Below are 27,533 nucleotides of genomic sequence, written 5' to 3' on the forward strand. Positions count from 1 at the left end.
TCAAGATTCAGCCTTCTCCTTCTTTTTGCCTTTTTTCAGGAAGGATGGGGTCCGGAATTTCTTCTTCTTCTTGGAGGGAGATTTGGATGGCGAGCCTTCTGGGGACACAGGCCCACTGGTGATTGACTCGGTTTTGTCCTTAGGGGCATCTGGGTCAGCATCTGTGGTTGTGGTCATCTGGCTCATTCCTTTGCTTAGGGTGTCTTCTGCAGTTTGGTCATCATCTTTCCCATTCACAATCACTGCTGCCGGCTGCGCCATCTCTCCAGCAGCAGCGGGATCAGCAAGGGCTGGGCTGGTGTCCGTCTTCTTAGCACCTTCACAAAAGAAAGACACAAGGCATGAGGATTTATGGAGGCAGGGTCCCCCATCTCACTAGAAGGGCTACTACTTTGTGTGGCTACAGGACCGGATCGCCTGGCTTTGCCATACAGATGGAACAGCTGATTGCTTTAGGGTTGTTAAAGATAAGGGTCAGCAGAATATCGAAGAAGTGGTTTCAACTGGGAGACTGCCGGCTAATAAGGGGTGGGCATTTTCCAGCTTGCCTAGAGCTAGCCCTGCGGCCTTACTATAATCATTCCACCAGAGACTTCAATGAGGATACTCTAGATTGACATTAGTTTAAATAGAAGCAGAATCTGGCCCACGCTGTAAGGAAATTGTCATGGCCTGATTCCCTTCTCTCTGACACCATCGTAAGTCCACTGGGCCTGGTTCTCCTATGCCGTGCACCTTGGGTATTTATACATCTCTGCAAAGTGGGTGTGATCTGAAGTTGGTGGTGTGTTTCATCCACTTTGCACAGGAGCTGCAGAGCAGTGGGGAATCAGGCCTATGGTATTTACACAGACTAGACCATATCATGCTCCCATTGAATGGGAATTTGGCCCTTGATTTCAAAAGAAGCCAGAGCAGTTTTGCTGTGATGGGGAGAAAACAGGACACTGATGGGTTGAGACAATATGGCCGGGAAGGAACATAGACTATCAGGGTTGGAAGGGACCTCAGGAGATCATCTAGTCCAACCCCCTGCTCAAAGCAGGCACAATCCCCAATTTTTTTTGCCCCAGATCCCCAAATGGCCCCCTCAAGGATTGAACTCACAATCCTGGGTTTAGCAGGCCAATGCTCAAACCACTGAGCTATCCCTCCCCCCAGGGATCCTCTGACCCAGATTGATTTCACATGTCCTAGAGCTGGGGAAAGAGCTTGTGCTTCATGTTGCCTCCTTGGTTTCATTTTCCCTCTTTGAATGCAGGCAGAGCTAGAATTCGCAACTAAAGATACGTCTACACGATAGCCACTGCAGTGGCAGAGCTATGCTGCTAAAGCACATGTAACATAAAGCATATTCAGCACCGTGGTGTAGACAGTTCCTACAGCAATGGAAGGGTTCTCTCTCCAAGAGGCTGATGGAAGAATCCTTCCGTCGACCTAGCCATGTCTACACCAGGGGTTAGGTCAATCTAATTACAGTGTTCAGGGTGCAAAATTGTTCAGAGCCACCAAGCAAGGTAGCTAGGTCAGTCTATGCTTTACGTGTAAATCTGGCCTAGATTTAAAACCAGAAGTCTCTCAACTTCCTCCCTGGGAAAAAGAGGTTGCAAATTCCATCTACAGCAATCCGGAGAAGAAGGGGTTATTGCTAACCGAACACAATGCCCAACAGCAGCAGATTGGCCGAGGATGGTCAGAACTCCTGGAAGCCTGTCTGCTAAATGAGCTGTACATTTAAACAGTGCTAAGGGTATCTAGGCACTTGGGTTTTCCATTTGCTCACACATGCTGTTTTTTCTTCCAAGCCCACAAACACAGACTGGGGTGTGTGTTTTGCAAAGGGCTTCTTTTGCAACTAGTGTTAATGAATGATCCTCTTTGACAATGAACTCAGGAAGCTGTGTTCTGGGAAGAAGCAATTAAACAATTGCATGCATGCCTCTCTTCTCTTTTCCTCTTCCTTCTCCTCTCCCTCTCTCTTTTTTCCCCTTGTCCCGTTAGATTTCTTTATTGGATTTACCAAGAGAACTATAATTAACACACCAGACTTCCATAGCACTTTTCAACTAAGGATCCCAAAGGGCTTTACAAAGAGGTGCTGAGCCACCCAACGCCCTTGTGAGGCACACAATATGATTTCCGTTTTACAGATGGGGAAACTGAGGCACGGATCATTTCGGCAACTTGCCTAAGGTCACACAGTGTGAGGAATAGAACCCATGGATCCCCTGCTCTAATTGCTAGACCGCACTCTTGGCTGATACTTGTCACAGCTTGTGTAAAGCCCATGCAATGTACATAGCAGAGCAGCGGTTCCCTTTGTACATATTCATCATGAATATATTGCTCCCTGGCTGTTTTGCCAACAAACTACCTTTCACTCCTTCTGCGTAGGCAAATATGGGACACGTTTAAAACGGTGATACAACGGCTTGGGTATTTGCCGGGCTTGCTGGTTTGTCACTGGGATACAGCTAGCATCGAAATATGGATAACATTTGGTATGGTGAAAGCTGGATTTCCCCTCTCCAAACTCCCCGCGCCCCTCCAGAGGCTGGCTGTAAGGACACATTAACCTTGCTAATTCAGACAGTGAATACAGTTTCTGCAGGCATCCCTGCCGTGATTCCATAAGGGTTTGGGATAGAGCGCAAACGGCATGGAGGAGGAAGCTTTCTTTCCAGGGCCTGCAGAGCAGAGAACATTTGGAATCAAGCAGTCAACCCCTAATCTTGGCTGCTCTCATTTGTAAGGCCTGGCTCTTCGCTTGACTCCAAGCCTGCCTGCACCCCCACTCAGCGCTCCTTGACTTAGAGCACGATCCTGGCGGGCACAGAGAGGTACTTACTCAATGCATAGCGCTGTCTCTGCTGGGGTTGTTCCTGTGACTAATTGCAATGAATGAAGGTGACAGAATCTGACCCTCAAGACGTAATACAGTTTAGAAAACCCTGGGGCTTGTCTATGCAGAGACCAAGGGTATGTCTACCCTTCAAGCTGGGGTGTGGATCCCAGCTCAAAGAGACTTACCTGTGCTAGTTCTGAGCAAGCCTGTGTGCTAAAAATAGATTGCAGCTGAAACTAGGCACCCTGAGTATGTATCTGTCTGAGGGGATCCCGGGATCTTGAACCGATGGGCTCTCAGCCACTGCCGCATCCACACCACCACCTGTCAACTCGTGACTGAGGAATTGGGAGCCCGAAGGTGTAACACTCCACTAAGTGCACCAGCCACAGGGACCCGACTGGAGACGCTCTGGAGTCCCTGACTGGGCCGGGTACGCTACTGAAGCCAGGAAGAGACACGAGAAGCGGTCTGTGCGACAAGGTGGATCCTGGCTTGCTGCTGCCATAGCCCCTGCTGTCCGCTACTTGGCTCCTGGTCTCATCCTCAGTTCCTGACTTTGATCCTGCTCTGTTCCCGGCTCCTGCGCTCAGTCTTATGCCAGTCCCTGAACCTCGTTGCTCCGGTTTCCGACTGCTCTGGCTCCAACCCTAGGCAACGGCTCTTTGTTTCTGACAGAGCGCTGATCCGTGGCTTTAGCTCCTGTTTCCTGTCTGACTTTCGGCTCCGACACCTGGCTCCTGACTTCAGACTTGCCCATTGATCTCCGGTTCCTGAACACTGTGCTGCCTACCAGCCAGACTGCCCACGTCCCAGCCACTAGCATGGTCTTCCACAGCCCCTGACACTGTCCAAGACACGAGAACGCCCCTCCACCCATGCTGCTGTGTTAACTTGATGAGAGGTGAGGTGAGTATGTCTCCTCAAACTCCCAGGTCAAAGTGTAGACATATCCTTTGTGCACGGCAAGCCAGGGTCTGAATGTACCATGCACTAGCCTGCCGTGGACTAAGTCACCACATGGACCCAACTACCATGCATGCCAAGTTCCAGAGTGCACTTTGATGTACCCCAAAGCACACCACGGAACTTTTAGCGGGCGGTAGTAGACGAGCACACTCTACGTTCATACCCTGGCTTGCCCCGCACTAAGTCTCTGCGTAGACAAGCCCTTACTTCCGTCCCTCCCATCACAGGAGATTGGTCAGAGCCGAGAAAGCTCCAAAATCTGAAGCAGACCGGAGTCCATCTGTAATTTTGACTGAATCAAGCCCTAAGATTGTAGCCTACTTAAAACAGTGACACCCATCACTACGCAAAGGTATGCCAGTCAGTGGCTGGAGTGAGAAGTACTTTGGCGAGAGAAGCCCAGTGCCGAGTCCTGAGAACGTACTCGTGTAAGAATTCAGCCACACATTTCCAAGTAAAGAAATAATGCAAAGGGGTAGTAAGCTGGCTAGGACTGAAGAATGAAAGTAGCTTCAGCTCTCAGACAGGCTGCGTATTCAGTACATGGGTGAAATTTTTCAGCTCAAATTTAACCCCCCAACCCCCAACAAAATGCAGCTTTGACAACACTAAGACATTTCACGAGATGTCAGTTTCACCAAATTGGTTTGGTAGGGGAAAAAAACAAGTGAAAAATATTCTGAAAAAAATCTTTGCCTCTGTAAGATGCTCTCACATTAGGCGGCGTGAGGAACGCAACACTGCATCACCCCCAGACCCTGCGCTCTGCAATATCCTTGAACATACACGGCTTGAAACCTGCCCAGACTCTGGTCTCCTGCATGGCAGAGAGGGAGCTGCTAGGTGAAACGGTCCCTAGAAGTATCTATAACATCGATTTTTTTCATTTTACCACCCCTGACCCAAGTAATGACTTTCCATCAGAAACCTCATCAAATTTTAGAGCTTTCCTTTTTTCATGCTGTCCTTTAGGACACTAAAGGCACAAATTGTGTATGCAACAGCAGAAAGTGATATGCACAATGGGAAGCGATGGGGAAAAGACAGAAGAACGGCAAGAAAAGCGGCTTATAGCAAGCGTAAATTGCTTTGCTGGCCAGTTTTGATGCGGGTCATTTGAACTCATAGTCATTCAGATGGCCATTGTTGGTGTTTTGAAATCAGTAAGCTAAGACAAAGCTCTGCTCTCAGATCCGCCTGGCAGATCTTGAATTTGATATTCCATTCCTCCCCCATGCACAGATCCCCCACTGATAGAGTGACCAGATGTCCCGATTTTACAGGGACAGTCCCGATATTTGGGGCTTTGTCTTACATAGGCATCTATTACCCCTCACCCCCGTCCCGATTTTTCACACTTGCTGTCTGGTCAGGCTACCCACTGAGCTCAACGGAAGTTCTGTGAACAGGGCAAGAAGAAAACTCTCAAGCCCTCCTGGGTAGAATTTTGTCCATTAAGCAGATTTTGTGATCTTGGTGCCGTGCTCTTGAGGGTGGGAGATTCCTTCTACAAAGACCTGAGGCTACAGCTGGCTCCTTTTTACAGCTTTCAGGACTATCTTTAGGTGGAAGAGAGATAGGAGATAAAATGGGGCATAAAAATAAATCCTTCTCAAAATCTTGAGCAAGGAAAAAGTCAGGGCAACTCTTCTGAAACAGCATATAAGAAAGGAGCCTTTCTTAATCCCTCTGAAGTGAGAAGCATCAGCATCTTAATAGAGGTCTAAATCACACAGTTGGATGGTCAAATCAGCACACAGGCAGGTGAAGTGGGAACTTTCGAGTATCAGTGCTTACATACAATGGTGAAAGTTTCTAGAGAAATGACAGATAGAATTGATGAGGATAATAATAATGCTTTGCTCTCGTATAATACTTTCCCACAGTAGATCTCAAAGTGCTTTACAAAGCAGGTCAGTAGCATGATCTCCATTTGTAAAATGGGGAAACTGAGGCATAGAGGGGGGAAGTGAGTTGCCCTAGGTCACCCAACAGGCTAGGGGCTGAGCCAGGAATAGAACCCAGGGCTTCTAAGTGCTGCTCTGGTGCACCATCCAGGAGGCCACCCTGCCTCTGAGCCTAAGCGCTGACTGAAACAGCCAAATGCAGAACATGCAGGTTCTATTAAGGTGCCCAACATTTGAAAACTGGTTCCTATTGGTCTCCCATACAACGAAAGACGGATACTGGGCGAACTGAAAGCTAGCACATTTGGATGCTTCTCCATGGAGCTGCATCCCTGCTGTGAACGTATTGGAAGATTTTCCCCACCCACCCTCTATCTCCCCTGTGAGAAGCATCCCACCTCCCGCAAGGTGATGGTATGTGAGCTTAGAAAACAGCCTCTCTATACTTACTACAGTGACAAGTATTCAGAATCAGAGGTAAGTCCTTTGATGAAAGCAACACATGGAAAGAGAAAGGAAGAAATTGTGGGGACAGACATACACCAACACAATGAGACACAATGCGACACAATGAGAACAATAAAAAACGTAACGCCACCACATTGACCTTCATGGACCAGGTCATGTCTTTGCCTAGGACAGCCAGATCTTCATTGTCTCCAGTGATCTGCGCATCTGATCTGAGGAGCATGCTAATAACTCGCACTATTTCTCTTCCCGCATTATGCCCAGCTACTGATTAACACAACACTGACGTGTTTTGATTTTATCTGTCTGATACCCTCTGATGGTATTACGTTGCCTCTGATCTTACACTGAAATCCAAGGGAGGATATATATATAGATATATATAGATATATATATATATAGACACACACACAGAAGAATGACAAGAAAAGCTGTTTATAGCAAGCGTAAGTAGCTTTGCTGGCCAGTTTTGATGCTGGCCATTTGAACTCATAGTCATTCAGAAGGCCACTGTTGGTGTTATATATATATCCTAATTGGATTTCATATATATGTTAGAATTGGAACATATATCTATATATCTCCTGCCTTGGATTTCAATGTAAGAGCAGAGGCAACATAATACCATCATATATATATGTATGTATATATATGTGTATATATATATATATATATGTATGTATAATGTTCTGGAATCTTTGGGACCAACTCACACACATCTCACTAACCCAAAGCCCACTGGAGTTAGTAGAAAGACTCCCATTGATTTCAATAGGGTTTGGATCAGGTCCACAGCCAGCAGCTTCTTATGACACGTATTGTTCTGCTCACCGGTTGCGCCTCGTTTCAAGTTGGACTGCCAACTCTTTGGGGCGGGGGCTGTGTCTTTCTATGGGTTTGTACAGCGCCTAACACAATGGAGAGCTTATTCCGGGTGAGGGCTTTGGGCACGGCTGCCGTGCAAATAATAAAGAAATAGACACATCTTCGTTCCAAAGGCCTCTTGTGTGATTTGTTGGGACAAAGGTGGCGCAGAACTTATGGCCATAATAACCCACCCTCCTTTTAATAAAGAAAAGGAGGCCTTTCTACTGGTGGAAGATGCCCCTCCAAGCCTACAGCATGCCCAGGCCTTGCTGCCCATGTGACAGGGCTCAGGTTTATCCCAGGATGCAACTGCAGGAACACTGCTGCATCCACCCTAGGCAGTGCCCCCAAATGCTTCAATTCCTGCCATGCAGCATAACCACCGCCTGGCACGGAGGCTCAACTTACCATCTGAAGACTTGGCGGGGGACACGGATGGGCTCTTTGGTGGCGACTTTGTGGGGCTTTGCTCCGGGGAAGCGGAGGGGGACTTCACCGGAGGAGCCTGAGATTCCTCTACGCTCGCGTCTCTCTCACCTAGGAGCAGAGAAGACATCCAAGTGCTATGTAAAAAATGGGGGATGAGATCCCAAAAGACACACTCCTTGCCTGTCTTCTGGGTACGGCTAATTGGAAATATTTCCTCCAAGCCTGAATGTTTTGAAGACGTATCGGTTTCCATAGAAAGGGTTTTCTCAGAGCGCTGTACATACACAGGGCACTGGCCAGGGATGTGGGAGAGCCAGAAGCAAGTCCCTGTTCTGCTTGATTCAATCTGGGAGGAAAAACTCTGCTCTGAACCTGGATTCCCTGGCCAGTGCCCTAGCTAACCCCCCCGCAACATACACACACTTCACGTGACCGAACAAAGCCATAGCCGCTCCCTCCGGTTATTTACCATCTAATCCCAGTTTCTTTCTTTCCACCTCTTTCTTGTACTCCTCTAGCTCTTGGTCGGTTAGCTGGCTGAACGGGTTGGGAGGCTCTGGCTCGGTCGGTATCTCCTCCTGGGATACTTCTTTTGTCTCCGTGTCTGCTTTGGAAGCCAGGTTACTCTCCGCAGACTGAAACCAACCGCAGACATGACATTGCACCATCAGCACAAGGGCTGGGGATATGGTTTAGTGGGTTTTATGGGCCATCTAACTTAAGCTAGCGATCCTCTTTTGTCACGGACCGAGGCTCAGTATTCTAGGAGCCCAGCCCATGGCTTAAGTGTTTGTTCTCACAGATGCTGATCCTGATCTGCAGGGAGCACAGCCCCACGTCCAGCAGAACTGATGCATTCCACCATGCACAAGGGGAGCAGGTTATGGGGAAGGCACATAACCCCTGCGTGACATGAACTCAGCTCCAGGGTGGGAGGAATACCTTAGGGGGCTGCTATGGGGGGGTGGGCTAGTGGATCCATTACTCTGTGTCTCCACTTGATACTGCCAGCCATGGAGTTGGGGCACAGTGCAGCTTTAACAGGGTGGGGGCAGCTCCACTCCAATTCTGAGCTGGGAGAGAAACGCCCCACTTCAACACCAACACATCGCCGTCAGGATTCCCCTGATCCGAGCTCCACAACCGGAGCTCACATGCTCATTCTGCAGAGAAGGACCTGGGGGTTATGGTGGACGAGAAGCTGGATAGGAGTCAGCAGTGGGCCCCCGTTGCCAAGAAGGGCTGTTGGGCTGTATTAGTAGGAGCATTGCCAGCAAATCGAGGGAAGCGATTGTTCCCCTCTATTCGACGCTGGTGAGGCCATATCTGGAGTACTGCGTCCAGTTTGGGGCCCCTCACTACAGGAAGGATGTGGACAAATTGGAGAGAGTCCAGTGGAGGGCAACGAAAATGATCAGGGAGCCGGGGCACATGACTTACGAGGAGAGGCTGAGGGAACTGGGGTGATTTAGTCTGCAGAAGAGAAGAGTGAGGGGGGATTTGATAGCAGCCTTCAACTACCTGAAGGGGGGTTCCAAAGAGGATGGAGCTCGGCTGTTCTCAGTGGTGGCAGATGACAGAACAAGGAGCAATGGTCTCAAGTTGCAGTGGGGGAGGTTTAGGTTGGATATTAGGAAACACTATTTCAATAGGAGGGTGGTGAAGCACTGGAATGGGTTACATAGGGAGGTGGTGGAATCTCCATCCTTAGAGGTTTTTAAGGCCCGGCTTGACGAAGCCCGGGCTGGGATGATTTAGTTGGGGATTGGTCCTGCTTTGAGCAGGGGGTTGGACTAGATACTTCCTGAGGTCTCTTCCAACCCTAATCTTCTATGACTTTATTCACCCTTAATCCACACATGACTTCTGCCTCAATCGGCAGAGAGCAGGGATGTTTACTGCTCTGTAACTTTCCCCGTGAAGCTAGCCCCTTCGTTAATAAGAGTACCGGACTCCTGCTCTTCTCTGCTATCACGCTGGCTAAGAGCTGGGATTGGGGTCCTGCCGATTTCACATCCTGGCGGTTTTGCTCCCGAATCTGTGGGTGAAAAATCAGCCAATAAATAAAAAGAGCTGAAATAAGAGTCTAGCCTAGCTGGCTTAGGGGCACGGTAATAGATAGAGCGGGCCTTGAATTGCCACTGCTTTGCACCTCGGAGAGACATTTACACTTGGGCTAAGGTAGCGTAAAAAGCTCTTTGCACCAGTACCAAGGAATCAGAGAGTCAAGCACAGAACCTCTCTCTCCCTGGCTGCCCATCTGAATCCAGTTTAGCTCAGTAGCGAGTGAATGCTCTTGCCATCCAACGCCCGGTCCTTGGCCTACGTGAAACGAGTCAGCATGTCTCAGCCCCGTTCCTAGAGGACAGGGAGGTTGAGCGTGACTCTGGCACTATCTGGAACGTCCGCCTCAGCCAGGAGGCCAAGCACCGACTGGGTCACCGAGTGAATTTCCCTCTGACCTAGGGGTGGTTCATTCCGAACAAGGCTGAATCGTGTTTACAAGGCAGCGTTGGGAAAAGGGTATATGGCAAACTACCCTTGTACCTGCTCTGGTGGTGAACAGAGGACTTCAAAGTTGCAAGTCTGGACCTCACCACCAGCACTAAACTTGTTTATATAAAATGAAGAGAAAAAGTAAAAAGGAAGTGGGTCATCTGTTCCCCCATCAGCTGCAGGAAAGTCAGGTCACTGGAGTCTCCAAGGAATCTACTGATTCTCGGCCACCTGGAAACTAAGACCTGCCGTAGAGCATGGGGTGACAAGAGAGACATCTGAGAGCTGACACACCTTGTTCCTCATTTCCAGCACTTCCTGTGGGTCTGTATAGAGAGGCACAAATTGGTTGGGGTTTTCAATTCGGATCGGGGTCCCGCTGCTGGTTTTTTCCACCTCATCGGCCTTCATCCACTGGCCCGTACCAAGGATAGGTAGGGAAAGAGCAAAGAAAATGCATCAAGCCCGGAACTGCACTATCATTAAGATCCAGGAGAAACATGGGTCCAGCCTATGGGTTTCTGAACCACCAGAGAATTTCAGATGTTCCAAATTTTGTAGACATTCAGAGCTGGGCAGAATCCCTTACGGAGAAAGGAGCCAGCTGCAAGATTCAGGAATCTGAATTTGGATTCAGATCTAACCCACCCCCTTCCTTGATGTTCAAGGTTTTGGTTCAGCCCATTCGGGTTCAATTCCACACATCTGGATTCTGGTGTGTGCCACTTCAGGGTTTTGCCTTGACTTGTGTCTACTAAGCAATTGTTAAATCCCTGTCCAAATGTTTATCTAGCTTAGGAACTTGTAGGGTCCCCAATACCATAGCATCTCCCCACCTTTAATGTATTTCTCCTCCACGCTCCTGTGAGGCAGGGCAGGGCTATTATCCCATTGTACAGATGGAGAACTGAGGCTAAGTGACTCGCCCAAGGTCACACAGGAAGTCAATGGCAAAGTAAGGGATTGACCAGGCACCCTCGCCACTGGCCCACTCTTCCTGTCTATGCCCCAGGTGACTCCACTCTGTTGGAAACCCCAGCTGGTTAGCGCATCTTCCAATAGAAGAGGAAGGTGAACATTGTGGGGGGCAGCAGGGATAGCTCAGTGGTTTGAGCATTGGCTTGCTAAACCCAGGGTTGTGAGTTCAATACTTGAGGGGGCCATTTGGGATCTGGGGCAAAAATTGGGGAGTGGTCCTGCTTTGAGCAGGGGGTTGGACTAGATGACCTCCTGAGGTCCCTTCCAACCCTGATATTCTATGATTTTTATACAGACCAGTCGCCAATTTTGGGAGGGCTCCCCGTGGTACCTGTTGCTGCTGGAAAGCAGCTTTGATGCCTGAAAGCCGAGGGGTTGTTTTCAGCGATGTGTGAACTGGTTTGAATACAAACTGCCTCTTCCCCCCAAAACCTTCCCCTAAAACCTGAAGGTAACGATTTACAGGCTGTCCTACTCTGGGCCTGGCCTGAGCCCCAGTTACTCTGGGAGAGGCCGTGCTTGGGGTATACCGAGTCCAACCAGAAATATCATGAGAACGTCTAGATTGGCTCCAAGCATCTATTGGGCCTTTCAACTCCTTACCCGCTGCGCTCCGCTGTTGTGAAGGAAGTTGGCCATGTTCCTTTATGACAGTGCCTCAAACTCAGGACACAAAGCGCATTCCCCCTTACCGTGGTCTTAGTCCGTTGGCTGCCCACGCTTCTCTGGTTCTCCTCAGCTACGTTCACCCGTAGGTAAGTGTTGGGCGTGTTTAGCCAGCGGGTCTTCTCCTTCTGCTGCTTCTGGGCATGCTGTCGGAGGGTGGCGATGGGAGCACCCTCCTCCTCAAAGACGAATGCTGTGACGGTGGCAGGGATCAGCACATCACTTTTATGCTTGGTTTTCTCCTGCACAAAGGGGTGCCGATACTTGTATCCTGTTCGGTAACCCTGGAAGGACACAATCAGAATGCTTCTTTACTTGGAAAACTCTAGGGCAGAGGTCCCCAAACTGTGGCGTGCGCCCCCTTAGGTGGGGGCGGAGGGACGTTCAGGGGGCGTGGCTGGGGCCCAGGAGGGAGTGCCACCCAGTTCCGCTCCTGGCCCCAGCTCCAACTCCTGGCCCCGCACCCAACTCCAGCTGCCGGCAGCGCACCCACGGTCCTGGCTGCTGGCCCCACGCCCAGGGTCCCGGCCGCCAGCTGTGGCCCCAGTCACCAGTCCCCTTACCCAGGTCTGCGTCCCCTCCCTGAGCCACGTCCCTGACTCCGGGAGGGGGGGTGCAGACAGGGATTGGGGGAGTGCGAGGTTAAAAGTTTGGGGACCACTGCTCTAGCTATTAGGACTGGGCAAAAAATGGGGGGGGAAACGTTAGAGAAAAATGCCACAAGGTTCAAACCAGATCTAGTGCTTGATTTGATTCTGCTTTTTCCCCTTTTTGCAAAACCACTGAAATTGTTATTAACATTTTTTGTCTCCCCAAATCCTGGTTTTTAGGAATGGTTTCAGTGAATGAAAGTTTTGATGATGTCTGCAACAACATTTCTGATACAAGAAAATTTTAAAAGCGTTGCAACAAACAAACAAACCCCAGAATAAAATTTAAGACTGTTGCATTTAATGGTTTTGAATAAAGGCCATTTTGTTTTGAAACAGTTCTTCATTCAAGCATTTTTGGGCAGCGGTGCTATCTGCCCATCTCCCTGTGGTCAAACAAGGGCTATCTACAATCTAGATCTTTGCCTCTTCCCTCCCAAGACTGCTGTAAACTCGCTCCCCCAGAGGCAGGAAGAGAGCACTCATGATGCCCCGAACTGGATCTGTAGTCTGTTCAGCTGGCATGCCTGATGTTTCGAGGCAGAATCCTTAGCAGGAAAGCAAATTGCTTGTTTGGCTTGGAACACATCCCGTGAGATGCTGAAGATGCACGTCTACACTGCAGCTGGAGACGTGATCCACAGCTTGTGTAAACCTGCCCGCACTGGCTCCAGGCGGGCGGAAGGGGAGTGTGGAGAGCGAGTAACGGGTCACCACTAAATCGGCTGGAGACTCACCAGGTTGTCCAGCATTCTCATGAGGGCCTCAAACTCATGCTCTCCCAGGCGGCTCTTCTGCATGGGTCCGAACGTGCTCCCGGCCCATCGGACTGACCCAACGTCGTGGGGCCTGTACTTCTCCCGCTCCAGCACGATCAGATTCTCCACTCCCCCAGCGCTAGACAAGGCAGAGACCTAGAGCAAAGCACAGAGACGACAGCAACACAGGAGCCGCTGGGGAAGCCGCTGAGAAAGGGCCAGGTTCTTGGTTACGCGCCACCCCCGTTTGCTCGGCAGAAAGGGGAAGGATTTTGGCCAGCAGAGCATTCCCTTGGTGGACGGGAGCTCCTGAATGGAATAAAGCCTCTACAGTGGACTCCTGCAGCAGCTACTCGCCAGCCCAGCCTTGGGGGCGTGCCAGAGTTACCCTACACCACTGGTCCCCAAACTTTTTACCTTGCACCCCCCTTGCCCCGTCCGTGCCCCCCTCCCACCCTCTGGAGCCAGAGGTGCAGCTCTGGGAGAGGGGGACACAGACAGGGGTAAGGGGGATAAGGCTGGGGCCACAGCTGGGGCGAGCGCAGGGCTGGGAGCAGAGCCCCGGGCGTGGGGCCAGCAGCGGGGGCCAAGAGCAGAGACCCCAGTGCAGCACCCCACCAGGTGTGGAGCCTTGGGCACGGGGCTGGCAGCTGGGACCAGGAGCGGAGCTGGGTGGCACTCCCTTCCGGCCCCCCCATGGGGTCTGGCCCGGGCCCCTGAATGGAAACAATGTCCCCTGCCCTGAAGGGTTTGCCATGTGAGACCCTAATCCTGCCAACATGCATGTTACTCATGCACCTGGACGGTTTGCAGCGTCGGTCCCAATCCACGTATTTACGGACGACCTTTTCCTCTCCTCAGCTGACGGCACCGAAAGAGCAGCGTGGCGCTTGCCCCGGCACTGCTGTATTTCAGAAGGCCTAGGCACACATGTAACAGCCCCCAACCCCAGAGCGCTCCCCGCCTGCCAGCCACAGAGGCAGAGCGCATGCCAGTCTGGAAACAAAGCCAAGCAGCCTCGGGAGTCACTGGGCATTCAAATGCCGCTATTGTGCTGGGGAGTTAATGAGGAGAGAGTAATGAGTGGGGGCGGAGAGGACAGACAGGGAACAGGCAGTGGGGCCCATGAGTAACAGGAATATCCCAAAGCCCTTTGTCAACAAAGCTGCGCGTGGGAAGGAGGCAGTCTGCAGAGGGCATGTATTCCCCGCCCTTCACCTGCAGGTGGCTCCTGCACCAGGCCTCAGCAAGCGCTGCTGACCTCGTTTCCCCAGCTAAAGTAGGTCGGCGTGCAGAGAGGAGGACAGCGGCATTTATAATAAACGTCACTGATGGCAAGCAAGCTGCCTAACCAGCGCAACCAAACCCGCCGCGTCGTTACAGCCGCGTCAGCAGCGCGTGGGAAGAGCAGAGCAGAGCAGGAGAAAGTTATCATCCTGTTGCATATTCAGGCTTTGCTGACAAGCCACTGTTTAAAAAAATCAAAAATCGAAAACCAACCCACAAAGGAAATCGACAGTAGCTGTGGGTGAGGCCGCAAGAGGTTTGGCTGTAGGCACGGAGCCAGGGCAGAGATCTGAGCACTGGTGTCTTCAGCGATTCCAGTGCCGATAACAGTGCCAACCTCTGAGGATTGTGGCATCATCCCAGACGTGGCCATATCACCCTTTCCGTGCATGGAATACCTGAGCAGCTGGACGACTGTCCTTTCTTAATGCAAACCCTTCCTACAGACCGGTTTACTCCATGTGGCCAACAAGAAGCTATGAACAGTCCAACCCCTGTTTATTCCCTTTTCTGTTCTTCCCAGTGCCTCCTGCTGACTCTGGCTGGTTTGTTCATATCGAGACAGATGCTGTATTGTTTTGCGTGCTATGTTTATGGGGATTTGGGAAGCCTGGTGAGGGTCTGAGTTAGTGACAGAACTGAGGGCGTTTGCCTGTTAACATTCTGGGTGGCTAACGTTGATTACCCGAGGGAGGTTAGGTTTCTAGATGTGCTGATGGATATCGTTATCAGATAGAATCACGTTTATGATGGTCGTGCCCCTAAGGATCAGCCAAGAGATGGTCTCCACTGTAGTATTCCCCATTCCCTGCCCCGAAGTGCTTACAAGGGAAACACCAAGACAAATACAGGGTGGGGGAAAGGCCATTACACACAAGCAGAGTGAACAATGTGGTGGCAGCCAAGGTCATGTTCCAATTTTGGGTTTAGTTAGGAGGGGATCAGCTAAACGGAAAGAAAAGAGAAGGGAGAGGGAGCAATGAAAGGAAGGAGAGTGAGGGGGACAGGGCAGGAGGGAAGAGGGTAAAAGTGGCAGGTGTGGAGTACAGCACTGGTGCCCTTGGATGTTTTTAACATTTGTCAAAAGCCTCCAGTGTGCCGGCAAAGCTCTCTGCTCTGATCTACGCCTAGAAATGAATCCGTGGCATTGGTAGAATGGATGGTGCTTGATAATAAATAATAGTCATTTTAACTACCATAACAGCAGTGCCAATGTCGTGAGGGGTTGGAAGCCAAAGACTTTTTCTGGATATGGCTCAGGTTGAAACTGGTGACACCATGGTCTCAAAGCGTTTGAACAGGTGCACCTAGATGGTGTACTGAAGGCAAATGCTCCCAAAACTAGCCCAGCAAACACACACTACGCCTGAAATACCGTCCCTTGCCACGTTACACCCTCTCTTCTACTGTGAGCTCTTTGGGCCTGATTCACATCGCACATTGGTTTTTACATGGGTGTAATGCCATTGACTTTGGTGGCGTTATTCCTGATTTATGCTGGTGTTTGCAAGATCCAAATCAGGGCCACTGTCTTTTATTCATCATGAAAGCACGACTCACGTTTATGGCACCGTATAAATAATGAACAATAACCGCAATCACTACTTTTGCATCCCCATTTGAGCTCTTGCTGAGCTCTGAAGGCTTAGAGGGCGAGGTTTCCAAATCAGCATTTGCTAATCTCTGCTCTCACTGAAGGCAGTGGGAAATCATTTAGGCTAGTGCCAAACACTTCTGAAAATCCCACCCCAAACCAACAGTCAACAGCGGAGGAGAAAGCAAAGGCCCAGTTCAAGTTATTGAGCAAATAACAGGGCAGCAGCTGAAACTCAAGGCTAACCTGGGAGTGACTGAAAGCCACGACCGTATATAAAGCTGTAAAAAAAAAAAATAAAAACCACACTGGAAGTTTCAGAGTAACAGCCGTGTTAGTCTGTATTCGCAGAAGTTGGTTTCTGTCCTGAAGTTTGTTCCAGGGACTGCCCAGTAGAGGGAGATAAATGATCAGTGCAATGCAGCCAGATTGAATTGGTGTATTCCCGGCAGCATTCTCCTAGGGTGCAAACCCTAATCTGCTCCTTGGGGGACATCTCCCCAGGGTCAAAACAAGATGTGGCCATCCTGCAGCCCACCATCTACACCAAGCACTTGAGTATTTCACAGTTGTGGCTGGAAATCCTGCAAGATGTAGCATTTGGGATGGAGGCTTTAGAACGCTGGAGTTTATACCATAGTGATAACTTGCAAACACAGGACTCATTGAGTCTGGTACAGGGGGGTTTATAATGATCCTGGGTCTCTCCCCATATTAGGCATACCAGACACAATGCAGTCCTGTCTTAGCAAGTTATCACTGTGAGTCTGTCTGTCAGTCTATACTGGCGGTAGGGAAGGGAAAGAGAGCAAGTCGTTTTGTCTTTAGCTTATGGGAGACACTCCAACTCTACAGTGACAAGAATCATAAGTACCTAGGTGGCTGGTTAGATGGAATATTCACCTAGATTACATAGCGAGCAGAGTAACAAAGCATTGTAATGAGAAGCGACCTTGGAAACACATCGACGAGGGCGGATGCTCATTCCAAGTTGCTGCCCCAGTGGAGTCGCTCACCTGGATCTCACAAGCAGCCTGCAAGTGAAAGGTTTTATAGAAAGCTTCCTCCACCGTGTCTCCCAGAGTGATCACGCCGTGGTTTCGCAGCACCAGGATCTGCGGGGAAAATGAAACACTAGCTAACACAGTCCTTGCCAGTGAATGCATTTCTTTCTAAAGAGGCTCAGAGATACAGTCCATCGACAAGTCTGGGTTTTTGCCCAGCACCTGAAGGTCCCTCGAATGACTTGCAGGCTATTTCAGCTCACATTCGGAATGACAGGTTCTGTAAAAAGTGACAGCAATTTAACCCCTTTGTAACTTCCCAGATGTTGAGTAGTTCTGATACTTAGAATCATAGAATATCAGGGTTGGAATGGACCTCAGGAGGTCATCTAGTCCAACCCCCTGCTCAAAGCAGGACCAATCCTCAACTAAATCATCCCAGACAGGCCTTTGTTAAGCCTGACCTTAAAAACTTCTAAGGAAGGAGATTCCACCACCTCCCTAGGCAACGCATTCCAGTGTTTCACCACCCTCCTAGTGAAAAAGTTTTTCCTAATATCCAACCTAAACCTCCCCCACTGCAACTTGAGACCATTACTCCTTGTCCTGTCCTCTTCCACCACTGAGAATAGTCTAGAACCATCCACTCTGGAACCACCTCTCAGGTAGTTGAAAGCAGCTATTAAATCCCCCCTCATTCTTCTCTTCTGCAGACTAAACAATCCCAGTTCCCTCAGCCTCTCTTCATAACTCATGTGTTCCGGACCCCTAATCATTTTTGTTGCCCTTCGCTGGACTCTTTCCAATTTATCCACATCCTTCTTGTAGAGTGGGGCCCAAAACTGGACACAGTACTCCAGATGAGGCCTCACCAGTGTCGAATAGAGGGGGACAATCACGTCCCTCGATCTGCTCGCTATGCCCCTACTTATACATCCCAAAATGCCATTGGCCTTCTTGGCAACAAGGGCACACTGCTGACTCATATCCAGCTTCTCGTCCACTGTCACCCCTAGGTCCTTTTCCGCAGAACTGCTGCCTAGCCATTCGGTCCCTAGTCTGTAGCTGTGTGTAACTTCACCTGGTTTATTGGCCATTTCCTTCTAATCCAATCTATGTGGCACTCCTCTTGCTGTGTCTGGTCTCAGAAAAGCTTTACAAACATTTATGAATCAAACCCCGGGTATTTCAGGACACAGGTGGGTAAACTGAGGCACAAAGCAATTGGGAGGCCCAAACTCAAACAGCAGGGCAATCGCCCAGCCAGCTGTAGAATCCAGCCTTCTCAGTCTGGTGCTTTTGCCACATGACGGGCCCAAACCTCACAACACGTCAGAATGTGAAGCCCCGACAGGACTGCAAACCAGAACCCAAACCCCAGCACAGGACCCAGATCTGAACGCCACCTCTTCGGCCCATCTCCAATGAAAATATTACTGGGTCAAACCCATTCCTGGAGCAACTCATAAGAACGGCCATACTGGGTCAGACCAAAGGTCCATCCAGCCCAGTATCCTGTCTACCAACAGTGGCCAATGACAGGTGCCCCAGAGGGAGTGAACCTAGCAGGTGATGATCTAGTGATCTCTCTCCTGCCATCCATCTCCACCCTCTGAGAAACAGAGGCAAGGGACACCATTCCTTACCTATCCTGGCTAATAGCCATTAATGGACTTAACCTCCATGAATTTATCCAGTTCTCTTTTAAACCCTGTATAGTCCTAGCCTTCACAACCCCCTCAGGCAAGGAGTTCCACAGGTTGACTGTGCGCTGAGTGAAGAAGAACTTCCTTTTATTTGTTTTAAACCTGCTACCCATTAATTTCAATTGGTGGCCCTTAGTTCTTATATTATGTGAAGAAGTAAATAACGTTTCCTTATTCACTTTCTCCACACCACTCATGATTTTATATACCTCCATCATATCCCCTCTTTATCTCCTCTTTTCCAAACTGAAAAGTCCTTGCCTCTTTAATCTCTCCTCATATGGGACCCGTTCCAACCCCCTAATCATTTTAGTTGCCCTTTTCTGAACCTTTTCGAATGCCAGTATATCTTTTTTGAGATGAGGGGACCACATCTGTATGCAGTATTCAACTTGGATTTATATAAGGGCAATAAGATATTCTCCGTCTTAGTCTCTATCCCTTTTTTAATGATTCCTAACATCCTGTTTGCTTTTTTGACTGCCGCTGCACACTGCGTGGACGTCTCCAGAGAACTGTCCACGATTACTCCAACATCTTTCTCCTGATTAGTTGTAGCTAAATTAGCCCCCATCATATTGTATGTATAATTGGGGTTATTTTTTCCAATGTGCATTACTTTACATTTATCCACATTAAATGTCATTTGTCATTTTGTTGCCCAATCACTTAGTTTTGTGAGATCTTTTGGAAGTTCTTCACAGTCTGCTTTGGTCTTAACTATCTTGAGCAGTTTAGTATCATCTGCAAACTTTGCCACCTCACTGTTTATCCCTTTCTCCAGATCAATTATGAATAGGTTGAATAGGATTGGTCCTAGGACTTACCCTTGGGGAACACCACTAGTTACCCCTCTCCATTCTGAAAATTTACCATTTATTCCTACCCTTTGTTCCCTGTCCTTTAGCTGGTTCTCAATCCATGAAAGGATCTTCCCTCTTATCTCACGACAACTTAATTTCATAGAATCATAGAATATCAGGGTTGGAAGGGACCTCAGGAAGTCATCTAGTCCAACCCCCTGCTCAAAGCAGGACCGATCCCCAACTAAATCATCCCAGCCAGGGCTTTGTCAAGCCTGACCTTAAAAACCCCTAAGGAAGGAGATTCCAACACCTCCCTAGGTAACGCATTCCAGTGTTTCACCACCCTCCTAGTGAAAAAGTTTTTCCTAATATCCAACCTAAATCTCCCCCACTGCAACTTGAGACCATTACTCCTTGTTCTGTCATCTGCTACCACTGAGAACAGTCTAGATCCATCCTCTTTGGAACCCCCTTTCAGGTAGTTGAAAGCAGCTATCAAATCCCCCCTCATTCTTCTCTTCCGTAGACTAAACAATCCCAGTTCCCTCAGCCTCTCCTCATAAGTCATGTGTTCCAGTCCCCTAACCTTTTTATTGCCCTCCAATGGACTCTCTCCAATTTTTCCACAAGTGAGGGACCCTGTCAAAGGCTTTCTGGAAATCTAAGTACACTATGTCCACTGGATCCCCCTTGTCCACATGTTTGTTGACCCTGCTGAGCTGTATTAGCCCAACGGCTGATCAGCCACAATATCTTTCAGTCGGAGGAGTGTGTCTTTTCTCCTAACCTTGCAGGTTGGTCCAAGGCACTTCTGTAGTTCAATCCTGTCTGCCTCTTCCTCCATCTCTCCATTGAAATCGAAGTACACAATGTTGCCTAGCAGCAGGGCATCATGGGATACAGGCAGGATGCCACATTTCATGGCAGACACCTGGCAAACAGAGAGAACGCAGGAAGCCAAGGGGAAGATCAGCATTTTGGTTCCCTCACGTTTACACCAACGCACCTGTCGAGTCTACGCTCAGCTTTCAAACCGGCAACCTGTGGCCTGTTGTTGCGCTTTTACGGCCCTGATCCCGCAATATCCTGAGCATCCTTCTCCCTCTCTCTCAGTGGAATCAACGGGTGCAGATGTTGCCCAGCATCTCCCAGGACTGGCCCTTCAGAGCAGCGGCTGCATCAGTTTGCAGGCCTATGAAGCCATGAAGGTTCAGCAGTGGCAGATCAGTGTGAACAATGAGGCTCTGCCATCAGCACCAACAAAAGGAACCCAGGAAAACAGCAGTTTTGTAGCAGTCACATATTTTGGCCTTTCTCCTCCCAGGGGCTGCAACTTTCCCTTACTTTTATGCATCCCACCCACAGCTTCTGCCTCACATTAGAAGCATAAAGCAACTGACCGAAGGTGAGTCACATGAAGTTTGGGGATAAAAAAATGTTCATTTCTTAAATGACGGAACATGCACATGTCCGAGAAGTGCTCAAGTGAGGGGCAAACGGAGCCCCCTTCTCGGGGCCCTGCAGCATCCCAGTGCAGCAGACAGAGCACAGTCCCACTGTGCAGAAAGGACTGAATGAGCACAGACCTTGCCCAGTTCTAGTGTAATCCCCCTGAGCAGTAGCATGCCAGGGGCAAGAGAGGGCAGGTCGTCTCCCAGCACCCCTCCTGTAAGTCAAGTATTATCCCCACAGAACAGGTGGGGAAACTGAGGCACAGAGCCATTCAGCAACTTGCCCACGGTCACACTGTCTGTGACCAAGGTGGCAAGAGAACTCCGAACGCCTGAGTCCTGGCCCCTCAAAAGGTTACATGGCGTTCAAAGAGGTGCACACGGTCTGGTGCAAATCTGTTGCACTGGGGTGAATTTCATCCCTCTCATCTTCGCATGAGCAAAGACCATTTGCATGCTCAGGGGGTTGCGGGGAGGTGTTCTAAAGTCCCGGGTACAGTTCTAAAGTCGAGGTTGAAACCCATTGGAAAATAAGCCTCAGTAAGGACTGGTCTCTCATAACCCATTACGAATGACGCTACTTAGCAGAGATGGGCTTGTGCTAGACATTCAGACTAACGAAGTCACTGCCCTTGAGTTTTGTCCCAGGATCAACAAATGCTGTGGCTGTCCGGAAACAAGAGGCCATTCTCCTGAGCAGAAGTTCTGCTGTTTTTATTAGCTGCTAAAGTAACAGCCGTACTTGATGCAAATACCTATCCTATTTACAAAGCATCACAGGGTTTCTAAAGGGAAATGAAACTTAATACCACTGTGCCAGAGGCCCCGTTAATTCCACTGATTTTAACGGGATGTGGATCGGCCTCTGAGAGACCGATGTGTTTGAGAGACGAGTGGAGTGGGGATGCCACACACGGATCTCAAAGCCACAGAGGCGAGCACGGTGTTATCAGCAATGAGCCTGAACGAAGCCCTGGATTCCCCATCCTCCCAACCTCACTCAGGATGTTCAGAGCCGGAGCTGAACTCTGCAGCTCTCTACGGCTGCGGTGCAAACCGTACAGCGGCTGACCCTGGCAAACCCGTCAGCATGACTGATTGGGCTCCTTACCGCTGCAGTGTCAGGCGTGTGCAAGTGGATAATGCACCTGATGTCGGGTCTGGCTGCGTAGATGGCTGAGTGCAGGCCGAATCCTCTCGTGTCCACGGAAAAACTGGTACTGCCCTGCTCCACCACTTCACCCAAGATGTTCACTTTAATCTGCAGCAGGAAAGAAACGAGGCCGCAGGAGAGTTACCGGGGAGGGGAGGAATTCACACTCCCTATGGCTCACCCCAGATCTGCAGAACACCACTGCGCTCCCTCATCAACCAGTTGGATCCACCTTCCAGGTGGCTCTGCATTCAAAGAATGTGATTCCTTCCAAAAGATCTGCTCTTGGAAGTATTTTGAGGAAGTTCTCTGGCCTGCACTCTACAGGTGTTCAAATTAGATGATCACAATGGTCCATTCTGGCCTTGGAATCTATTAATTAAGCCTGCGAGGTAGGTATGGGATACAGACTCAGGTCCGTCAATTCTACAGCAACTCAGCCCATTCCCATACGGCCTGTGACATCTGCTGGGATCACAATCTAGTGTGTGCCATGCATGCATGAAGAGAACATGCATCAGGTGGCTATTGAATGTTCACTGTCTATCTTTTTCAAAATGGTGATAAAAACCACGAAACTTTGAATTTTGACCAAAACAGGGTGAAAAAATTGGTGAGATTGCCACACGTATTTCTCTCCCCCTCACACCGCAGTCTTCAAACCACTCTGGAGCATTTCAAATTTCAAAATTTTGAGAAAAAACGGTGGGAGTGGAGGTGGAATTTGTTAAAAAAAAAACATAATTTTTGGTCTTTCTTTAAACCATCTCTCAGAAAGAATTCTTTGCCGTCAACGTCTCCCAAAGCGGTCCCAGATTACCAGCATGGATTTAATTTACCGTCGAGAGAGAGAGAGAAAGTGGAGGGTTTCATTATGAAGGGAGAGGGTGTTATTTAGCACACTCACCAGACTAGAAGCAGTGACTTCATTACACGAAAGACCTGTAGGGCAGATCAAGAAGTGATCCTGTTCTTTGCTGACACGCATCTACCAAAAGAAATGCACAGGAGTGGGGGGAAAGAGGCGAGTTAAGATTAACTGGACAATTTTCAGTAGCATGTGCATTCTTACTTTCCTGGTGGAGCGTTCTGAGTCCTTCATATTACTAAGAGTATCTGTCTTTTCTATAGCCATTTCCATTCCAAACTATGTTGCTTAGTCAAGGGTCCATCCCATGACTGCATACTCCTGGCCAGAACTAAGGATAGGTCTACACCGCAACTAAAAACCCGCAGCTGGCCCGTGACAGCTGACTTGGGCTAAGGGGCTGTTCAGTTGCAGTGTAGATGTTTGGGCTGGGATGGAATCCTAGATCCTTCCAAGCCCACCTATAATGCTAAGAAACCAAACATAATTCCTTTCATCTGCATTTTCCAGTCAAGCCTCCAATCTCTGAGATTCCACTGTGTTTCATTTTGGTTTCAGATCTCCGGGAAAGTCAAACGTGACTGACCAAGCGTGGTCTCAGTACTGTACCACTTGGGTCACACAATGGGCAAGAACTTTAACAGCTGGAAATTGGGGCTGAAGAAAAAAGGAAATCAGTGACGGAGAAAAATTCAAAGAGTATAGTGCCGTATGTTCCATGATCACATATCATGCGGCTGCACTGGAGCTGCTAGATTTCCTAGCCTTTGATCACAAAGATAAAGGGATATGGCATTTCTCGGTAGCATCTATGCCACTCACTACGGGGTTTTTTGCTGTGTTGACGAGTTGTCTCTGGTCCAGATGCTCAGTATAGCTCCACTGAGGATCTGGCCCACTTTGCGTAGTGAGCAATGGAATGGCCTGAAAGGGAATTCTTATCTCACCAGCTGAGGAGCAGTTCCCAAGCTAGGACTGTAAAGTCAGCCTGTGGAAGTCACAGCTGGATGCCCTCTGACCCTGCACATGGGCATGTATGTGAGCTAAGATCAGGGTCATCTGATGCAGGGCACAGCTGAGCAGACGTCAAGAGAGAATTCACTTTGAACCCCCAACTCCCACCTATAGTATTAAACCGCTGAGCCGGTGCTTAAGCACTGTAGGTTGGAGAGGGTTTTTCTTTCCCCTTCCTCTGAAGGGTCACGCATTGACTTCTGCAAGATACCAGCACAGACAGCCTGTGCCAAATGTTACATTCCTGCACTGGCTACATGGTGTAGTGTTTGCTGAGGGATGCCAGAGGTTAGTAGAAAAGATGAGACCAGTCTCCCAGTCGGAACTCCCTCTCTTTATATCCTTCCCCCCACAAGTCTGGTCCACTACGGTAACTGGAGGATCAAGAACTCTACGCTTCCATCTCAGCTCCACACAAGGATGTGGATGGCAAAGGCAGGAGGACGGCAGTGTGCGGTCATCTGCAGGGCCCTACCAAATTCATGGCTGTGAAAAATGCATCACGGATCGTGAAATCTGGCCTCCCCCTGTGAAATCTGGTCTTTTGTGAGCTTTTACCCTATACTATACCGATTTCACAGGGGGAGACCAGCGTTTCTTAAACTGGGGGCCCTGACCCAAAAAGGAGTCGTGGGGTTTGATAGGGCCCTAGTCGTGTTCCATCCTCACTACGGAGATGACCCCATGTCCATGTTACCACTGGGGTTCCCCCCTCACCGTGACGTAGGTGTTGCTGAGCTGCGCCCAGCCGTACAGGTCCAGGAGTCGGTAGATGCTGCCAACCTTGCAACGCATGAGCCGCTCCCCTTTCGCTAGGGACAGCGACTCGGTGCTATGGAGGTCGTTGATGGGCGTCACCATGGAGAGACCTGAGGAGAAGCGGAGATCGGTTAGCCGGTTTGAGGGGCTCCTGGCTAGGAGGTGCTTTGGGAAGCAAGGAGGCTTCCAGGCCATTGGATCTGGCCCATCCAATCTCTATCTGATCCCCTAGATGAGAGGCAGGATACTTCCCCAAGCTCTTCAGTCCGTATGTGTTGACTCCCATGGTGGATTCCCTTCCCTGAACCTTCACACCTTACCTCTCAGCCCACGAGGGCCGTGGAAGGATCTGTGGGACTCCCGAACACATCACTGCCAGTCTTAGACTGGGGATGGGGATCGCTGGAGAAAAAGCACAAGGGGAGCACCCTGCCCAGCCCCATTTTTAAATGCAATGGGTTAGGGTTGATTTTATTTGTAGGATCTCCCCTCCTTAATCCTCCCCCCACTTTACTCTAACTCTCCTTTTTTTTTTTTTTTTTTTAAACACGTTGCCATTAAAAAAATCAGGGCGGGGAGGAAAAATGGGGAACAAAAGAGCAACATTTTGCTTGATCAGAAACCTGGAAAATTCAAAAAAAAAACCCCCAACCAACTGTTTGCAAAACATTCCATTTAAAAAAAACCAGACGGTTTTCATCAAAAAGCAGTTGAACAAAAAATTTCAGACAACCCTAATGTTCACCTTTTTTAGGCAATAATGTTCAGGGTATTTTAAAATACCTCTTTTGTTATCACTTATTCAATGCAAGTGTATGAAAACCACTTGGGAGGAAACTTCTCTTTGTTAAAGAAACAGCCACCCATTTCTTTAGTTAAGGGCCAGAAAAGCTCCCACTACAGTTCTCTGGTCTTCCAAGGAGACATCCAGGAAAAACAGGGAATGAGTTGATAATCCTGGAATTTTTAAGGTGAAATATAAAGAGGGGAAAGCCTTTAAAACAGAGTCAGCAAAACACAGTCTTCAAGGCCTGTTTTGGGCATTATAAAGAAGCAAAGAGGGGCAGAAACCCAATGTTATTTATCCCCATGCTGGTTGCCATTAAAGCTGACCACTGTATGGGTGTATGTGAAATCAGTGCAACCAGATAATATTTCACTGGAAACCATGAGCACTTCGAACAACCCCATCCAGAGAAGGGAGAGATATAGCTGAGACGGTTCTTGTTAGCCTAGGGGAATTAGGCACCTCAGTCCAACTGACATTCATGAGATGGGCACCATAGGTGCCTTTGATTGTCTTTCCGAATCCTGCAATGCCTGTCCCACCCTGGTTTGGTAACTTGGCAACAAGGCAGGCCTCCCCCCCCCCCCAGCCCGAGAAGAATTATCCACCAACATACTGATGGGAGAGGTGGGGAAGACGGAGGGAGCAGTGCTGGCCATGAAATCCGCGATCTGTCGCAGGGCCCAGATGTTGGAGTTGTTCCCCTTCTTCATTTGTTCTTGGATAAGGCTCTCCAGCTCCTCTCTGAAAGACTGAAACAGCATGGCAGACAGTGAATCGTCAGCGATTTCACAGATCGGCGCCCACGCTGCCTTACAGCCACGCCGTGAACTTTACAGAGCCAGCATCTTCCTGACAAAGCCGGCAGCGCTCCTCGCCAAGGCAAGGCGCTTCATGGGAAACAGGCTCCCTGGCCTCACACATTAAACACGGTTGGCACTCACAGCCCTGCTGGCACAGGGGAATGAGCAACACCTAAAGGAGGACACTGGGCATCAGTTGCTCTCTCTATGCTCCGTCCCTTAAGCACAGAGCTTGCCCCGGTGACCACTCCAAGAGGAGAATGCTTCATGCTTGCAGAACGAGCTTTTAATAACTGGGGGTGGGGGGAGAAGTCTCAATTTTTGGATGTCCAACTTTAAGACACCTAGGGCCAGATTTTAGAAGAGCTCCCGGCCACATTTTCAAGGGCTCATCACCCAAAACCGGGGCCAGATTTTAGAAGTGCTCAGCACCCAACGTGATGAGGGGTTTTAAGAATCTGGCCACTCATTTTGGCGGCTCCGTGGGTCTGCTCTGCAGAGGTGCTGAGCAGCCACAGCTCCTAGTGACTTCAGTTGATTTCTAGAGCTGGGCATTCCAAACAAATAAATAGAGGCACCTGTAACAAAGAGCCCGCTAGTGGAGAAGCTAGGTCTTAGGATACAGAGACAGAACGGGGGATAAAAACCCCTGACTCCCACTCCCTCGCTTTGGCCATTTGCCAGGCACTCTCTACGCACTGGGCTCTGTAGGATCATGGTGACTCGCTTCTTCTGCTCCATCATGTTGAAGTCCTGCCGGAGATCGGCCGCCATGTTCCGGATGCGCAGATATTCCGGGTCATCTTCGGAGAACCGATCGAAGTAACGCTGCCCGTGGGGAGGCGGGGAGGAGACCGGGGGGGAAGAGACTGCCTCTGGGGTGGTTTCGTTGCTCATCTTCACGGCTGTCTAGAGTTTACTTCTTGGTACCTGTGCGGAGAGATGGAAGGGTCAAGAGCCGCCAGTAGGACTGGATGTGGGTTTTTTTGCACTTCTGACAGCAACATAAAAACACATTCTGGATGTTGCCTGGGGGGATAGTGGATGATGTACAACTCAGTTAACAATAATGGGAGGCAGGGGTTTGGGGTGGGTGCATGGCATGTATCCCTTATATTGATAACATAGGGTAGCCGACTTGGTAATATTTAAAAAACTTAATTTGCATCTGTACATTTTCACTCCATGCATCTGAAGAAGTGGGTTTTTTACCCAGGAAAGCTTATGCCCAAATAAATCTGTTAGTCTTTGAGATGCCACCGGACTCC

The 27,533-nt window shown here is 49.4% G+C and overlaps 1 protein-coding gene across 3 annotated transcripts; it reads right to left on the minus strand.

Moving 5' to 3' along the window:
* ADD2 (adducin 2) lies at positions 1-27,162 on the minus strand. 3 transcript variants are annotated; one of them, XM_077805654.1, is made up of 16 exons: positions 26,965-27,162; positions 26,079-26,214; positions 24,634-24,785; positions 22,942-23,022; positions 21,993-22,142; positions 20,218-20,361; positions 16,931-17,029; positions 13,013-13,189; positions 11,652-11,909; positions 10,276-10,395; positions 9,434-9,523; positions 7,955-8,081; positions 3,505-3,558; positions 2,427-2,448; positions 1,932-1,948; positions 1-290 (listed from the first exon to the last, which is right to left on the minus strand). In XM_077805654.1, exons 1-16 carry the CDS (start codon positions 27,160-27,162, stop codon positions 1-3), a joined length of 2,115 nt encoding a protein of 704 aa, XP_077661780.1. The 3 variants fall into 3 exon arrangements, with proteins under 3 accessions (XP_077661780.1, XP_077661778.1, XP_077661779.1); XM_077805652.1 differs by lacking the exons at positions 1,932-1,948; positions 2,427-2,448; positions 3,505-3,558 and adding exons at positions 3,254-3,256; positions 7,465-7,593 and having other exon boundaries at positions 1-317; positions 7,955-8,120; XM_077805653.1 differs by lacking the exons at positions 1,932-1,948; positions 2,427-2,448; positions 3,505-3,558 and adding an exon at positions 7,465-7,593 and having other exon boundaries at positions 1-317; positions 7,955-8,120.
* Positions 27,163-27,533: the final 371 nt, after the last annotated feature.

This window comes from Eretmochelys imbricata, chromosome 26 (genome assembly GCF_965152235.1).
Source record: "Eretmochelys imbricata isolate rEreImb1 chromosome 26, rEreImb1.hap1, whole genome shotgun sequence".
Taxonomy (NCBI): domain Eukaryota; kingdom Metazoa; phylum Chordata; order Testudines; family Cheloniidae; genus Eretmochelys; species Eretmochelys imbricata.

Excerpts from the sequence above, each read along its gene's own strand:
- ADD2 (XM_077805652.1), bottom strand. The coding sequence starts at position 27,162 with ATGAGCAACGAAACCACCCCAGAGGCAGTCTCTTCCCCCCCGGTCTCC. Across the intron at positions 24,786-26,078 it reads CTTCCCCACCTCTCCCATCA|GTCTCTCCATGGTGACGCCC; the intron begins GTATGTTGGTGG and ends GCTTCTCCTCAG. Across the intron at positions 17,030-20,217 it reads GCCTTGGACCAACCTGCAAG|ATCCTGGTGCTGCGAAACCA; the intron begins GTTAGGAGAAAA and ends TTTTCCCCGCAG.